Below are 17,445 nucleotides of genomic sequence, written 5' to 3' on the forward strand. Positions count from 1 at the left end.
AAGAACGTTGCAATGATCCTAGCCATGTTAGTTTTATTTACGAAAACTCACGGTTCATAAATCAACCAGTGTGTTTTGCAAATACAAACAGCACACGTCGGATACAAAACCATTGGTGGCCTGATAAACCTCCAGTTGAGACTAAAAGAGTTTTACCATATAATACAGAGACGATACAACGAACAGATTATAATGCACAGAATGCAAAACCTATTCAAAGTCGCGCGACCCGATTCGGGAAAACGCATTATTCAAAAGCTGAATCAATATTACCAAATCAAGATGGGAATGAAAATCGAAAACTAAAGCCTACTACAGAAAGAATTTCTTACGAACATAACTTCGATTCCCGTAAAGAAAGAACAGAGCGTGGCAAATTACATGGAGCTTTTGTTTGGGAACCTTTGAGAGATAATATTCAGCGAAGGGAAAATGTTCAACGTCGTTTATTAAAATTTTAATCCCAACTTTTTATGCCGAAAAATATTGACTTCTTTTATAATCAAAACTTTTATATTCAAAATTTTATCTTTGACTTTTTATTCAATTTTTTCGATAAAAAAAAGTTTTCTTTTATTATTTCTCTCCAAAGAAATTTACTCCCGAATCTTTTCGTCAAATGAATTTCTCGGTAAATAATTTTACTTAGTGATTTTTCGTCAAATAATTTTTTCTCTCCAACTTATTTTTGACGTCAAAACAAGTTTTTTAATACAGATGTATATTTTTTCTTCAAATGATTTCCTAGAAATTTTATATGACAAAGGAGTTTTGATATCAAATCTGTTTCATTCAAATTTATTTATTTCTTGTAGAAATAAACCATACTGTACTTTTCGAGATGATTAGAATTAGCTTTCGATTTTATGATCATTGTTTTCATGTGGAAATTATAAAAAAGAGAAGCCTCTTCCATAGTCTTTTCTCACATCCCTAAATTTTGCACATTGAATTCGACTGCCCAATAGCAGAAAATGAGATGCCTTGAAGTTTTTACAAGATACTTCACTAATTGGTCATTTAAAGTGATAGAGATGACGCGTTCTTTAGAAAAAGTAATAAGACTCTTTTATTACATCTTAACGACCAACCAAATCAAATAAGAGCTTGTAAAAACTCCAGCTTGTCCCCCAGAAAATGTGTACTAGAGCTTTATCAGTTCGAAAACCAGCGTGATTGTCGCGAAAAATCACTTAAAACTACCCCATGGATTAGATAAAAGTAATTTGGCCTGAATCGCAGATTTCTATACATAAGCTTCTTTATATACTATTCAAACTTTATATATTTTTTCTGTCATTCAATATATAAAAACTTTTTGCTAGAGAATGAGTAAACAAGGAATTATGATACGAAAAAGATGTATTCTTTTATAACTTGGTTCTTTCAAATAGCAAAATTATCGTAATGAATAAAAAATTCTAACTGCATAATAAATAGACCAACGGCACATCCTCATGGATACAGAAAGAAACTGATTCCCAGCTACCACTTAACGTTATTTGGATGTTATATCATGGACGTTGTGGCAGTTGGGATGAACACTGTTTTTTTAATAAGATATCATTTAGGTTAAAAAACTTTCTTAAAATTCATACATTTCGTCGCAAACCTTTCATTGTATTCCCAGGCGGCTCAAAACGTCAGAACGATGCCTGCTTAGGCGTCCATAACGTACAAAAACGTTAAATGAACATTGTTTTGACGTTTGTGTCAGGAACATTAAAACTGGTCATTTGGCTGAACTTAATGTTTTCAAAAATACATCCATCCGTAATGTCCGTAAAATTTGAACACGAAATATTCCGTCAATAAATGAGCAAAATAATTTATAAGTTTCATCAAACAGTTATCATTTAAGTTCGGTTTGTTCAGTTCAGTAGCTGATGAACCATTTGTTCTTTAGTGATTAAGTGAGTCGTTTTATTCAATAATACCATCAGCTCTGAGATGTCACGTGACCAATCGTTCAGCGTGTCACTAGCGTCTTTCGGTGGGCGGAATACGATAATGCCGGCCGGGCGGTCAATCTTTGCAAATACGGTTTTTGAGGTGACCAAGTTTGAAAGATATTCCTCAGCATCCTGGAAAGTGAGTGAAAGTGAAAATAATGGAAAAATGCATTATTCAGTGGAGTCTCCATAAATCGAACACGCACAGAAAACACAAATTTGTTCGAGTTATAGAGTAAATTTTATAATGCATTACATATTAAATGAAGGAACCATATAACTTGTTCGAGTTAAGGAGACATTCGAGTCATATAGGGTTCGAGTTAAGGACATGTTTTTTTTTGACTGTACCAAAATGCCGATTTTCAACCAACCCGGTTCAAATCGGCACTAACAGAGACAGCTGAACCCTCTCTTATCGTTATTCAAAAATAAGAAAATAGATTAGTAGCTCTGCGCGATACTTTTTGTCCGATCTTAATAGCTTTTATGGAACTTAAGATATCGCTTGTTGAATCCGGAGTATTTCAGTATGAAAAAAATCATAGTTTATTTCGGATTTATAAAGTCGGCTCTATATTTGGCTTTTGTCGTGTCCAATTTATATACGAAACTTATATCAGGGTGTAGGTAAAGGATTGAATTTTCACATAGACCTCTTTTTTCTGGAAAAAACCGGAGGAAAATGGGATCAAATTGATCATTTTTGAAATCTAGGTGCTAATTCTAATCGTATATATTTTCCTGACAAGTCTATCTATCGGGGAAGTGATTTGAGATTTTTGTTTAGTTGAAATAAAGGAACGAACTAAAGAAAAAATTACTCCTCAGGCTATTTTATGATTTTAGGCTACCTCAGGAATGCATATAAACCTCCTCAGGACCGAATAATGAGTCATGGAGTGAGATATGATTTATAACACTCCTTGATTAATTAATCCTGAAATACTCCGAATTTTGAAATTTCAAATAGCTCATTTTAAAGCCCTTCCCAAATTTCAATACATATCAAAATTTTGGGAAAATTCATCATGCGAATGACGAAATAATTGAAAAAAAGTGATTTTCACGATTTTCGAAAACCTGATTTTGGTACAGTCAAAAAAAAACATGTCCTTAAAGAGACTCCACTGTTTGTACAGTTTTGTTGCTTTAGGAAACCTAATCATAACATCAGCCCCCTGACGAATTTAGACCTAATAGGAAATACACAACCACATTACAGCCGACGATACCTGTTAAAAGATCAAAATTAAAATCTGTAGTTTACTCATAGCAATAACTAATTTGGCGGGACACCAACTTTTTTTAATTTAAAACTAATTTTGGTGAATTTTGCCAAAAAGGGTTGAGAATGGGTTGAACTGAGTTTTTGTAAAAAGGACACTTTTCATCTTAGGGTAGGACGAATCCAGTCGTTTGAGACCAGTAGTGCTTACCTCTTTAGAAAGATCGAGAAGTTGAGACATGCGTTCGACGGTGATTCTTGTATAGTATTTCGCCATCACTCTCAAATTCTAAGAAAGAAAAATAATTTTTTTTTATTCATGTGAAAATCTTTATAAAAACTGAGGCTAATATTTTGGCCGACACCTTAGAACAAATTAAGGCTAATCTGACTGTAAGCTCTAAGAAGAAAGTGTTGATTTGATAGTTAGTATATGTAATCACATGATAACGAGTGCAATTCGAGAATAATTGCACGAGTGATTTTTTTGTTATTAATTTTCCGAGTCCGAAAGGACGAGGAAAATTCGAAACAAAACAATCACGAGTGTAATTTTCGAATTGTACGAGTTGTTATGTGAATACGAGCTAATCGCACTACTTTTTCCCCGTTAGGAAAATTAAATTCCACTAAAAGTCATATTTTTCTCTTCTCTCTATGTAATTCTTTTATTGTTGTTTTTATAGATTTTCTTTCTCTCAAAATGAATCTCGAATGCAATTAAAACGTTCGATGAAAAAAAATATAAGAAAAATACATTAAAGTTAATTTTGTAAACATTGGCGCGGCATCAAAGAGTGTGATTAACGATTAATTGCTCTCTACAGGATGCAATTAACGATTAATTGCTCTCTTTGAACGAGCGCCAAATAAGAAAAAATAACTCATCGTGCGATTACAACAAAAAGGTTCGAGGAAGCAAAAATAATTAGTTATTGTCAGGCGGAATGTGTGACAGTGACCTGGCAGGAACATTTCTAAATGAACATTAATTTAGCATCGTAATTAGATTATCTCATCAGAAAAAAAAACATGTTGTCTCCAATAGCTCTTTTAAAGCTCATTCCCAGAAATGTCCCCATAAATAAACTCAACAGTGTAAGGTAGCCTACGCTATAAAAACAGTGAATTGATCAGGGAACAAAAGAATATTAATCAGTCACGCGTTAGGTGGTCTATAAAATTGATATGCATAAAAAACTTCATGCCCTTAGAAATCAGACGAGAGAAAGGTTACGTAAATGCTTTACGTAAAGGGACGATTCTTAGTTGGTAAATTGGGTTTGTTCTTAAAAGGATTAAAAGGAGCTTAACTTTAGACAGATCTGCCTATCTTAATTGTAAATTCGTCATAAAGTTTGCTGTCTGAAGGCAGGTTTCTTAAGCACACCCCACGATCGTCTCCTTTGGCTTCACTCATTTTTGCTTGAAGAAAAAATTAATTCATGTTTGAGAGAAAAAAGTTGAGGGAAATTCACATAACATAGTACACTGATGGTACCATTATTTAAGAAACCCCGATCAAAGCATTTGTTTAGCCGGGATCAAAAAACTGCCTCTTAATCGTGAACGTTCGGTGCATCCAAAACAACCTTACTACCATGACGGAAGGGTTGGTTTAAACTGTATCGGAGGGTGAACTAACGTAACGTGTCTATTTGTGAACGTGCTAAAAAGCAAACAGAACAAAAAATGCCGAGCTTGTAGACATACAAAGGGCTTATCTTAGACATGATAACTTGACTAGTTTGAGTGGGCGACTTACATGTTCCACAACTCTCTTCTTTAAATCATCCCATCGTTTCTGTCCTTGTTCTGTTGTTCGGTTAAATACACCGGTGGCAGGGTTAGCCTCAGTTCCTTGAGACAACTCTACTTCGTACAGCTCCTTGAACCTTACCCAGTGTATCAGCTCGTGCGTGGTGAAGTTTTTGATCAATCGCCTGCAAATGAAAAAAAACGTTTAAGCAAAAAGATACTTACGCTGAAGCTAGTACTGTACGGAGGCCTAGGCTTTATGATTGACTGGATGAAACTATGAACTCGCCTGGCAGTACACGACGCCATCTTGACTTTTCATGTAAATTAGGCAGAACGTGAAGCATCCGCCAGATTCCCTTTGCTTTGTAAGGTACATAATTTAAGAAAGTATAAATTGTTATATAAAAATATGGTTTTGCAAATATGTTGTTTATGTTGGTTGTCCGTTCTAAATCTTCAAAAAAACATTTCGAAATTTTGAAATCGTTTTTTATCAAAATGGTAACTTAACTCAATCACTGGAATCAGCGCAATCAAAAATTAACGAAAAGAAAAGTATACTCTAAGCTAGGATATATCTGACTTGATACTGAAAGCATATCTCATCTGATTAAAGAAATCATACATAGGTTCTAGCACTGCACTGGTTACTAAAGACTGATGGTGATGATTGATTCAATATTTTGGTCACTTTCAGGGCACACTTTGCTATGGCACAAGACCACCTGTAAATGTAAAAACACCCAAGGGCGTACTGCTACCTACGTGGAAGTTTGACTTACTTGAAAGACATGATATTTTCTAATTTTGGTTCGTCGGCAATTCTGGATAAAAGATCGGATTGTTCGTTATCGTATGCTGATAAAACGATGAACAAAACGACATTGCGAAGAGCCTGAAACAAGAAACAAGCTTTGGTCATTGCAAAGAACATACTAAACAAAAATGGGAACATTTAAAAATTGATTTACACTGCTGTGTCATACAACTTTTGATAATTTGATGGGGTTTAGTCGGTGGATGGTGAAGGGTATAGATACAATACTGTTAAGAGGAGGGTAGCTAGGTAAGGCAGTTTCGAATTGGTAAGCGAATAGGTTTTTGCAAAGACATATCGAATTTAAATAGACGTTTCAACTTTTTCTTTGGTATTGAAAAAGCTGACATGTGTAAATCCAGATTCGAATACTTAGCTTGGATACAAGATTAAAACAATAGCGCCCACTTGAAAGAAAATTTATGGTTCTACGTTAGATTGGTCCCGTAATGGGCTTTTCCAGAAAAAAACCGTGCACCCCCTGTTGAGGAGGTCCAACCTTTTGTGACCTACCCCCTTGGAATTCCAACCAAATTTAGGATCATACCCTTCTGGAATTCCGAATTTTTACAAATTTTTAGTCATTACCCCCTTGGAATTCCGCTTATTTTTGACGGATTTTCGTCTACCCCTATGGAATTCCACTGCATTTCAAACCTTACCCCCTTGGAATGGAAATGGACCTCCTCAACAGGGGGTGCACGATTTTTTTCTGGAAAAGCCCAATTGAAATGCTTCACCATTCTTTTGACCATTATAATATGAAAGTACGTACCTCTTTCATTTTGGTTTCATCTTCTTGTATGGAAGGTGTATCGAAGACAGCTCTGTAATGTTTACAAATGGGCAAGTATTTTCCGTCGTTGTGTCCAAGCTCAATCATCAGTTGATAATATTTCAATTTCAAGTCCTGTAAAAATTAGAGCTATTACACAACTACACTACTTACGCTGCGCTAAAATCTCTTCGGGAAAAAAATAGATGCTGGGAAATTTACACCTTCTCTAGATGTTGAGCCTCTTTCCTTCTACAAGTTTTCAAGATAACTTTAATTTTCAACTGAAAACATATGCACTTTGTTTGCGAGTGTCAAAACAAATAGGGTATTTGATGGGAAATGTTTTCACAGGCGTGAAATAAGGCCATATTGACTTTTGACGAACTTTAAATGGAGGTTTGTCGTATGTAGATTGCTCTGTAATGTTTAAAATGTAATGTTTTTTTTGTGATGTTTACAGACCTGTTCCTTGTTATCGTCAAAGAATTTGGTACTGATTTTCTTGCTGATAATCTGCGTACGGATGTAATCTTTTTTGGCTAAACACAATCTCATTTGTTCCAATATAAATTCCACCTTTTCCCGCCTTTCCATCGAGCCGAATGTTTCCACTTGTAATTCTTGGAGTACCGTTGCCGCATCTGGAAAACAAGAAAGTTAAAGTAGCTGAGAGACTCGGTGTACATTGTCTACAGTTACAGTTTTATTCCTGTAAATTGAAATGTGAAGACAGAAGTAGTAGTTGCCATTTAGAGGCTGTTGAAATCACGTGATTTTATAATTTGACAGATTTTAATCGCAAACTTTCTTTACCAATTGTTTTTGGCACGAAAATTAAATATAATATAAACTAAATACTAAATATTAGCTGAGGAAACTTCTAATGGGATTCTTCGTATTTGAGTGGTGTTTTGGTTAGAGAGAATGGATTGTAAGAAGGTGGGTCAAAAAGCAACGTGTGATTTAAAGATTGCCTCCTGGGTTGATGCAAGATTGGACCTGTCCTTAATACACCTATAATTGCTACACGCCACCAACTAATATTAATTCCAGTTTTACCAGGAAGAAATGACGCTATGTTCAGGGATCTTACTTAGGCCCGGCTTAATCCCGCTTAATCAATACACTGCGCTTGCTAAGAATTCGCCGGTCTAGAATCTAGAAGTCGCCAGAGTTAATTTTTCATTCACCAGCCTACCAAAAACAAAGCAAAACCCCTGTATGTTTATGAGAAAACTAATGCAAAAACTTGAAACTTGAGGTCAAAAAAGTCTAAACCATTTTCCTCACGCTTTTTCCTCACACTAAAGGGTAGGAAGGTGCACTGAGAGAAGAGCGTACGAAATTACCTGCAATATTTCCGTCAGCCTCTTTCATTTGAGCCAATTTACGAGTTATCCTTGCACGCTCCAACTCCAAATAAATCTAACGATAACAATGAAAATGAAATACAGTTTTTTTACATGACATGAAACTAGTATAAGGTGGATGATTAAAAATAAGTGATTCATATAATGGTGTTTGTGTTTGTTCGAGGCAAAGCTCCTTCGTGGTTGAAAGGGAATGTTCAAATTGAATAACAAGAGTGCGTGCATTTGCCTAAATAACTGTCATGCTATTTTGACACTTAGAATGGCTATGTAAGTGATTATTTGTAACCTTTACAAATAAAGTGAAAAATATCGAGGAAACTAACCTTTCCGGACGTGACTGTACGAAGTGTGTCAATAAATTCTAATTGGTCCTCTTTCTTTTCGATTTGATCAACATACGTGCATGCTTCTTGTACCATTTTTGTCACAGCCTGTGGAATGAATAATACTTGTTGAGCAATAATATTATAGTATACTTTAGTATCTTAGGCTATGGGTTTCCATAATCCTGTGTAAATCGAGCCTCTATTACTATTACGCCGTCATATCGTCTTAGAACATCCTGCACTAATGTTTTTAACTTTTTATTTTGTTTTATCCTTTATGTATAAAATCACGAAAATGTACGTAATGTATTATGTGATAATTCAATAGAACTAGAACTAGAACTATCAAACATGCAACGGGCTTGACTTCATAAAAAGATTTGTAAGTTGTAATCTCTATGTATAGAAGGTAAGAAACAGAAAATATCATAAAAATCATATAACTTGTTGGAAAGACATTTCAGCTAAAGAGTGCAATTTATTCATGCGATTCTTTGGGATAATAATTGACTCACCTGCTTGAGTTGTCCTCTTCGTTTTGTCAATAACAACAGATGTTCATTGAGTAGTTCGATATTCTTTGTGGCAAAACAAATCTTGATGACAGTAACTAGAACACGACTTGTGGAAAACATATCAGCTGCCTAAAAATAGTGAACATTTTTAAAAGAATACCCTAAAGTCCAAAGACTTGAAGATATAAAAGAGTTTATGAACAGAAGTATTTACCAGCTTTCCACCAACAAACAGGGTCATAGCTCAGAATTAGCTTGTTTCAATCCAAAATGTTGTTTTAAAGATTTTCAGGTTGTACTTTTATGTGAAAATATAAAAATGTCAGCCAGTTTTCAGAAGAGTCTTGAGAACTTATGAAAAAAACTTGTTCTCGTATTAAAAACAAACTGCTTTTTGAAAGGAGGGTTCTCAATTGATGATACACAACAAGCCATTTGTTGTTAATGTAATAAAAAGCAGACGAAAAAAAAACAATAAACTGAAACAAAACAAGGCAACTATAAATGAGGTGAAAAGGAACCCATGTCAAAATCATACAAAACATACCGTTCTTGTTTGTTTTTCAAGAGCTAATAAAGCTTCCAATGCATCTTCAATTTTACCGCTCTAAAAGAAAAACAAAATAGCTATTGACAGGCAAAGGAATTATGATATCTCACATAAAAACAGATACATTTTCATTGAAAGCAGACTTTAGAACATCTTAAAATAGCATCTTAAGTTAGACCTGATACCACCATTTCTATCCACTGGATCATCATTAAAAAGGCAACATATTCAAAGTAGAAATTCCTAATTAGGTATAGATATATCTTGGGTGAAATAATACAATCACACACAATCTATTTTACCTTAGCCATTTCTTCAAGTTCAGGAAGTTTCTTGTCGCAAGTTTCACTGTAATCCACTTCCATTTTGACAATATTGCCCTTCATATCTGTTATTGTTTCAGAAGCCATTTTGTATTTTGTTTTTATTTTCCACCTGAGATTTCAATGATTGTGAAATTCTAAAGAATTTTGAAAATTTCATACTGCTTAAATGCACAAAATTTAAAAGGGCCGGAAAATAGTAATCATTCTGAATGGGTCATTTTTACTTTCGCCAAAAAAATATATTCCAAATTGAAAAAATATCTATTCATTCAGATTCATTTTCTCAGAAAGTTCCCATTGTCATAACTTTACCAGGGACCCTGGGTTCACTTTCCAATTTTTTTCAAGCTTTTGCAACACTACTACAAACATCAGATTAAACTGGAACTCACTGCATAGTGCGGAAAAGGGTCTGATCCCCCCTTCTTAAATGACCCCCCCCCCTTCTTGGCATCCCCCCAACATTTAAAAATGCCTATCCCCCAAGGGTTTCAAGCTAAATTTTTTATGGTAAAAAGGGAAGGGAAACAGTAAAGAAAAATTAAGTCTGGCAAATATAATATCACTTTTAAGTGAAAATAAAGAACTTCCTTTCATGCAGACAAAATTTCATAATAGTGCTGGAAAATAATCTACAATATATATAAGCCCCCCCCTTCTTAAATGATCCCCTCCATCCTTGCTACCCCCCCCCCCTTTTTAGTGAAAATTTCTAATCCCCCCTTCTTCACTTTTTTGGAAGGTGTCATCCTCCCCCCCTTTTAAAGAAAGTTGCAGTGTTGCAATCAGCTTTGGTAAATCTGGACGGAAAGTCTAATATTTGACTCCAGAGCAAGGAAAATTGATGAACAGATTTACTATTGTCTGCCTGCATGCCCTCGAACTGTAGCTCTAAATATTTCAATGTTTTAATTGAAGTTTTTTCAATCTAGAAAATAGCTAAATCCAGTATCTACAATCACCTTTCACTTTTAACACCCTTCCTCAAAGTCACCACAGCCTTTCAGAATGTGACATTTTTTATGCATGTGCAGAAAGCTGTTTGTAGTGCACAACTCATGGGTAACTTCCTGCTCAGAACAAATTCTAAAATTAAAACAAGCAGCAGCATCATTTGATTGCGTTCAATTTAAATTAGGAAATTTAAAGAAGAGATCGGAAAATCAGCGCGGGCTGAAAGCGTTCAAACGCTCGTTTTTCAAGAAGTCGTTGCATTGACTCGGGCAAAGACTTTCGAATGTTGACTCTGAATTCGAATATTGACTCTCTGTCTTTGAAAAATAAAATCATTGTTGTTGATGAAATGAAAATAAATGAAGAAAGCAGCTGAACTGTGGAATGAGAAAGAAAGAAGATGAAATCTTTATTGTTTCATCAACAGGACAGCAGCCTCAACGGAGTTGTTGCTTCGTTGCAAAAAGATGTTCAAAGCTTAAAAAAGAACTGTATTATGATGGTGGGAGAACCATTCCTTGGATGATTGGATCTTGATTCTTACTTAGTAGTAGAGAGCACAACATGAATTCGGACTTTTAGTATGTTTTGAAATGGGAAAAAGATAATATATTTTGGATATGGCTAACCTATTCCTCCCCTTACTGAGTGGAAGAAGAACTGTTTGTTTGTTGTTGCTTTTTAAATTCTGGCTTGACCGACCCTTGCTCGATGATGTGGACTCCGTGGTTGTTGTTTGTTGTTTATGAATACGCATTGGTGGTCAGAGAAATAGAACATTGACATGTGATTGTATTGTAAAGGATTTAATTGTTGATAATGATAATGGAAAAAATGTCAAAATACATTGACAAAACTTGACATTATTTTTATGATGCACTGTAACTGTTTTAAATTTCTGTGCTACAATTAATACAGCCTACAGCCGAGAAAAAAGTCACAGATTTTTTTTTACCTTTTTATGTGAAGAGTTTGCTCCTGTTTGTCAGCAACTCAAGGGTAAAGATTTGCCATATTTGTCTCCAACATACGTAAGATTTTTTAAGAGCCTTTAGATTTCCCAACTTTGAAAAAATACACAGCCAGTAAAATTTAGAGATTTTCCTTAGTAGAATCGTTGAAGAACACTTTCAAAATCTCAGATCTTTACATTTTATCTGGTTCTTCATTATTTTCATCTCAGGATTTTACAGCGCTAATAGTTTTAATATAATTTTACAACGTTGTTAAAATTTTCAGAATTTATTATGCAATTAAACGATATTTCTAATTGCTTATGATTATTGAATTTTGAAATTGCATAAATCAACTTATTTCCTTTAAATTCTAGTCTTGAAATTCTCTGTATTTCACATCCCTGTCTCAATAAACCGGGTGATATGTCTCAAGTTTGTTTAATTTTGTTGCCTCTATGGTCTTGCTCTGCAAGGGAAACTTTTTGAAGAAGCTAGAGGGTAATTTTTCCACCAGAGACGAAAGTTTTCCAAGTTTTCCAGCGGGTATGTGACGCAGGGGTACGTGTTTATGTTAGTTCTTTCGTTAAGGGGTTTGTCAAAAACTTGCATTTTGGAAAAAGAGTTTTCGAATGTGCTTTTTTTACCTTAAGGGATGAAATTTTCGCGGAAGAAATTTTTCGCGGAATTTAATTTCGCGAATTGGGGCGTAATTCGCGAAATTAAAATCCGCAAAACACACCAAAATTGTTAAATCGCGAAATTAAATTCCGCGAAATTCGATTTTTTTTCTTCTTCTTTTATTTTGTTGTTTTTGACCAGGTGTTACCAAAAAAGATAGACACAATTTGATTTTTAAGCATTATAACGTGTATTTTTTATCAAATATAAACAAATATAAACAACTCTGTGGTGCTTAAAAGTTAATCTAAGTTGATAACTTCTTCTCAATCACGAAATTAAATAGACCTTTTCGCCTTTCCATCCGCCATATTGAATTGTATGCAAAAATTATGGTGGCCGAATTGCCGTGGTGAAATTCCCTTAGAAAGTATGTAAAACATAAATATGCAAAAAGAAAGAAATTGGCATTATATTAAAGTGTAATCTTGTAGAAGAAAGATTAAATTTGCTTCTCTTGAAAACTAAAAACAATTATATTCACTCATCTCTTAGAACAAGCACTTCAAAAGACCATAACATTAGACATAAGCTCAAACTGAAAAATCACCCGCGAAGGTAAAAAATAATCAAAACTTTGAGTATTTGGATGGGTCACAGGCAAGAAACAACAAAAATTTATTTATTTATTGATAAATTTTCTCCCTACTCTATGGTAGAGCATCTTCAGATCTAACATAACTCATAAAAAAACCTATCTTATAACATCTAGCATCTTCAGACATTTGATTAAAAAATTATTTTTATTCCCTAGATAAAAAATTAATTAAATTATTCTTATGAACAATAAAATCATTAATAAAAGACAATAAAATGATTATTAAAGATTTTCCCATATGTTGGATAAAAGTTTAATTTCTTCTTTTTTATTTAGTAAATTAGTTTTGTGTTCCTTAATTGCAAGTGCCTCTTTGAATTTTCTCATTTTGAAATTTGAGTCATGTGACATCTCTATTAAAAACCCGTGCGAAATACAGGGGGTCACAAAATAGAAATACAGGGGGTCACACTACTGGCTACAGGAACTGAAAGCAAGCAATTAAGGCCAATATTTTTGGTTTTTCTGAAGGACAAAAGGTATAGGAAGCTTTACTGAAAGAGGGATAAGGCTGGGACAATCTATTTAAAACTATAAAAGATATGGACAAAAAAAGGCACTTTTTTTGGGTGATAATTAATATTTTACTTAGAAACTTTAATTCTCTTACCCCCGTCTCGGGCCCCCCTGATATGAGCAAGGGAACCATGTTCGCCACCCCTACTGAAAATTTCAGATCAAAACAAACAAGGAATTAATTCCTGTAACTCGAAAAAAATTGGAAAAAGCTGGTTTTTGACTGTTTCTGATCCTAAAGTGCTATTTTTTGGTAAAAGCTATGCAATTTATGTTTGGATTTCTAGAAAGCTTACCCATTCATTGTTAGTACATTTTTTATTTGAAAGTAATCTCTTCATGGAATAAAAAGATATAGTCAAATCTTGTAGGGTCATTTTTTAAAAATTTTTTGCCAAATTCGATTTTCGCATTTCTCCATTTTACCCTACGCAAACGCACGTGCAAACTCAAAAAATGAAAAAGAATACTCTACATTGCGATCAAAACATTCCAGACGCGAAGAGAAAAAAAGAAGACTTTACATTGCGATCAAAACATTCAAGGGGCATGCCCGCGGTCTTTAACTTGACAGCTCCAATGCGAAGTTTCTAGCTCCGGATTGAAATAACAAGGGAAACCGGTATATTGAATCTCCGGGTAGACATAAAAAATTCCCGCGTTTTTATCAAATGAAGACTCTCCATAGACTGCCACTTTCAAAACAAAACAAAAACAAACTTTAGAAAAAAATGGCGACATGAAGAAAAATTCTGAAAAAACATGCCGAAGGGAAATGTAAGTGAGCTATTTTAAAACAAAAGAACGAGTGTAAATAAATTTAATACGGGAAAGCTTATGAGGTTTTTATTATCCTGATCAATTAACAGTGCGTCACAAACAGCCATATAAACAAAACTCAACATTCTCACAATAAGTTGTCTTTTTGATTTCCCAAACATTCGTCTCAAGCGTTCCCTTCCACAATAATTTATGTAATTGCAATTGCGGTCAGTCCACAGTCGGCGTGTTTTTATTTACGTGACCGAAGTGCCTACTAAAACAATCCGGGGGTAAATAGCGAAGCAACACAGCAGATTATTCGTAAGTATCTTTTGGCATTGACAATCAAATACAATATATTATACTATATTTCCTTAATTCAAAAATCAAAAATTCATTTTTCATTCGCGAAAAATAAAAATAAAAGAATAATGAATTAATATTTCATACTAAGACGCCCCCGTCTTTTACTCTCATTTAATTTCCAATCTCGGAACGTGCAAAACGCCCGTCCGCCCAATATCCACCCAATCAGCTTAAATTCACTTTAATTGTCCTTTGACATTCAAAAAATAGTATTTAAAAATTATGAATTTATAATAATTACAAAAAACAAAAAGTTTGATACTTCATTAGTGAAATATTCAATGAATTCCTGGTTTCAATTTTCAGTGGGCGTTCTTCTAGGGCTTCGTTTATCGCGCAATTTTTGCGTCACACAAACTTTCTCGGCCGCTCATAATAATTATACATTGCCAAATTTGGTTCTCCATTGTCGAGTCAGGATCGATGGTGACGTCACCTAAGCATAAAAAAGAAAGGATTTCGCCAGTTTTATGCATATATTAATTTGCGAGATATTCTATTCGCCGCGCGAGCGCACTTTTCGTAGACTAGTCGGAGTACTTTCTTTTACTCGCGGGATTGATGGTAGCTTTTCATCTTCGTTATTTTTAAAATGAAGCACTAACCGAAAAAAAACGAAACTTCAGAAAGTTGCGTATTTCCAGTGAGTAAACGACTCTGACAATTAACAAAATTGATGATGATGATTTTTTTTCGGTCAGGCCAATGTCTCGTATTGGGGGTTCTAGTCTTGAGCCCAAAGCCTACGCAGGATTGCAGCGTTTGGGTAAACGAGACAAAACTCTAAAAAAGCTGGTGTTTTGACGCGCTTCCGTGCTCTCGAAATATCGCGGTTTGAGACGCACTGATTAATATGACCTTACCTGCAAGTAGAGCACTGATTTTCTCTTTCTTGCGATCGGTCGCAGACTGGTGTACGTCGGTCGAGTACTGGGTAGTAGAGGGGGGTGCCCAGTGCACGAACGGCAAACTTATTTTTCACTTTTCTCACTTACTTTTGGTTTTTACATAAATCCTTTTTGACAATCTCGTAAACAGAAGCTTGAAGTCCTTCTTACAGTTTGTTTTCACTTTATTTGAAAGCTTCTTCTTGGAATAATAAGTCGTTAAAGCGAGCGCTATTCGAACCCAGTCCGCGAACGAGGAACCAGTTCGCGAACGATCTTTTGAAAGAAAAATTTAGAGCTCTGCTCGCAGGTAATACTTTAACTCTCTTCCGAGATGATATTGGGGTATTTGAACTTTTCAAAACCACGCGCTTTTTCACCTTGTCGTCCATTTTTTTGTTTTCCTTTTCAAGTTTTGCCCATCGAAAAGCGCGGCAATGTAGTGTCTTCTTTTTTAATTGAGATCGCCAGCGCTTTCGAATGTTTTGACGTTGCAATGTCTGTTAACGTTCATATTCCTCTTATCGTTATAGGCTAGTATATATTAATATTAGCATTTGGTTTGGCTGTGGGGCTTTTATATTATTCAGCGTTATTGACTTTTCATGGTAGCAGAAAGTGGTTCAAAATGGCATCATCAGAAAGTTTTCAAAAGCCCCCAGCCTTTGGAGATGACAAACCTTATACGAGATATGTGGAAGAATTGCGTGCTTGGACTTATGTCACAAACCTTGCCAAGAAGAAGCAAGGATTAGCGGTAGCGTTGTCTCTACCAGAGGATGACAAATCCCAAATAAGAGACAAAGTATTCAATGAAGTTGATCTTGATGATCTAAAAAAAGACGATGGCGTAGAAACTTTGATAGCGTTCTTTGATACAGTGTTTAAAAAAGATGAGTTGGCGGAAGTGTACGAATATTACGTCAATTTCGATCGATATAAGAAAGTTGAAGGCGAAACAATGGATACGTACATACTTGAATTCGAGAAGCGTTACAATAAAACAAAAAAAATCAAAATGGAGTTGCCAGAAAGTGTCCTGGCATTTAAACTACTTGAGAACTCAGGGTTGCTAAATAATGATCGTCTTATGGTTCTGACAGGAGTTAATTATAATGAACACACCACGTTATATAAACAAATGAAAAACTCATTGAAAAGTTCTTTGGACAACAAGCAAAACCCATCGCAACCGAACCATCTAAAAGCATCAAATTGGATATCCATGAATCGAACCAGGAGGAAGCTAACATCACTTTCAAACAGAAATTTCCAAATCGCGGTCGTGTCAGAGGACGAGGCAGAGGACGTTTCACCAACTACCAAAACAGACCGTTCAACAGAGGAAGAGGTCAATCCACCAGTCGCAAAACGAACCCATTGGATGGTGATGGAAACATACTCCGCTGTATGGCATGCGATTCAACATTACATTTCGTGAAAGATTGCCCTCATGCTTATGAAAATCTTGAACATTCATTCTACATAGAGACTGAACAATTTGCTCTGTTTACGGGCCAAAATAATGATGAAATGACAGTGTTGTTAACAGAATCTACCAATGCTGCCGTTCTCGACAGTGGATGCTCGTCGACAGTTTCTGGACAAGATTGGATAGAGTGTTTTATCGACTCACTAAGTGACAGTGAAAAAAGTGAGATTATTTACAAAGATAGTGAAACTATTTACAAGTTTGGAGGTGGTGAACGACTCAAATCAAAAGGTAAAGCATTGTTGCCCTGCTACCTTGCCGGACAAAGATGCACCATTGAAACAGATATTATTGATAGTGATATTCCGATGCTTTTAAGTAAAAATGCAATGAAAAAAGCAGGAATGAAACTTGATTTGGTGAACGATAAAGCTGAAATTTACGGAAATGTTGTTAACCTACAAAGTACATCAGCAGGCCATTATTGCATCCCTTTGAGAGACACATCTATTGACATAGAATGTTGCTTTACCGGTGTCGAAAGCGATAAGGAAAATTCCGCAGTTGTCACAAAACTTCATAAGCAGTTTGCTCATCCGTCCCCGAAACGCTTAAAAGGTTTATTACGAGATGCAGGAGTTCTGTCGCCAGTTTGCTCCAAAGTGATTGA

At 35.0% G+C, this 17,445-nt stretch overlaps 2 protein-coding genes across 2 annotated transcripts in view; one reads left to right on the forward strand and one right to left on the reverse strand.

The window, feature by feature from the left end:
* The window catches only part of LOC136804606 (bifunctional peptidase and (3S)-lysyl hydroxylase JMJD7-like), a 243,570-nt gene that overhangs the window by 103,107 nt on the left and 123,018 nt on the right, over positions 1–17,445 (forward strand). The window lies entirely within an intron of this gene.
* Positions 1,364–9,757, reverse strand: LOC136804592 (26S proteasome non-ATPase regulatory subunit 12-like). The gene is made up of 11 exons (XM_067061193.1): positions 9,603–9,757; positions 9,298–9,357; positions 8,751–8,879; positions 8,233–8,340; positions 7,886–7,961; positions 6,999–7,177; positions 6,534–6,668; positions 5,724–5,836; positions 4,946–5,123; positions 3,392–3,469; positions 1,364–2,084 (listed from the first exon to the last, which is right to left on the reverse strand). The coding sequence occupies exons 1-11, from the start codon at positions 9,708–9,710 to the stop codon at positions 1,872–1,874; spliced, it is 1,377 nt and encodes a 458-aa protein (XP_066917294.1). The 5' UTR covers positions 9,711–9,757; the 3' UTR covers positions 1,364–1,871.

The sequence above is a fragment of the Clytia hemisphaerica genome, unplaced genomic scaffold (assembly GCF_902728285.1).
Source record: "Clytia hemisphaerica strain Z4C2 unplaced genomic scaffold, Clytia hemisphaerica genome assembly, whole genome shotgun sequence".
In the NCBI taxonomy this organism is placed as follows: domain Eukaryota; kingdom Metazoa; phylum Cnidaria; class Hydrozoa; order Leptothecata; family Clytiidae; genus Clytia; species Clytia hemisphaerica.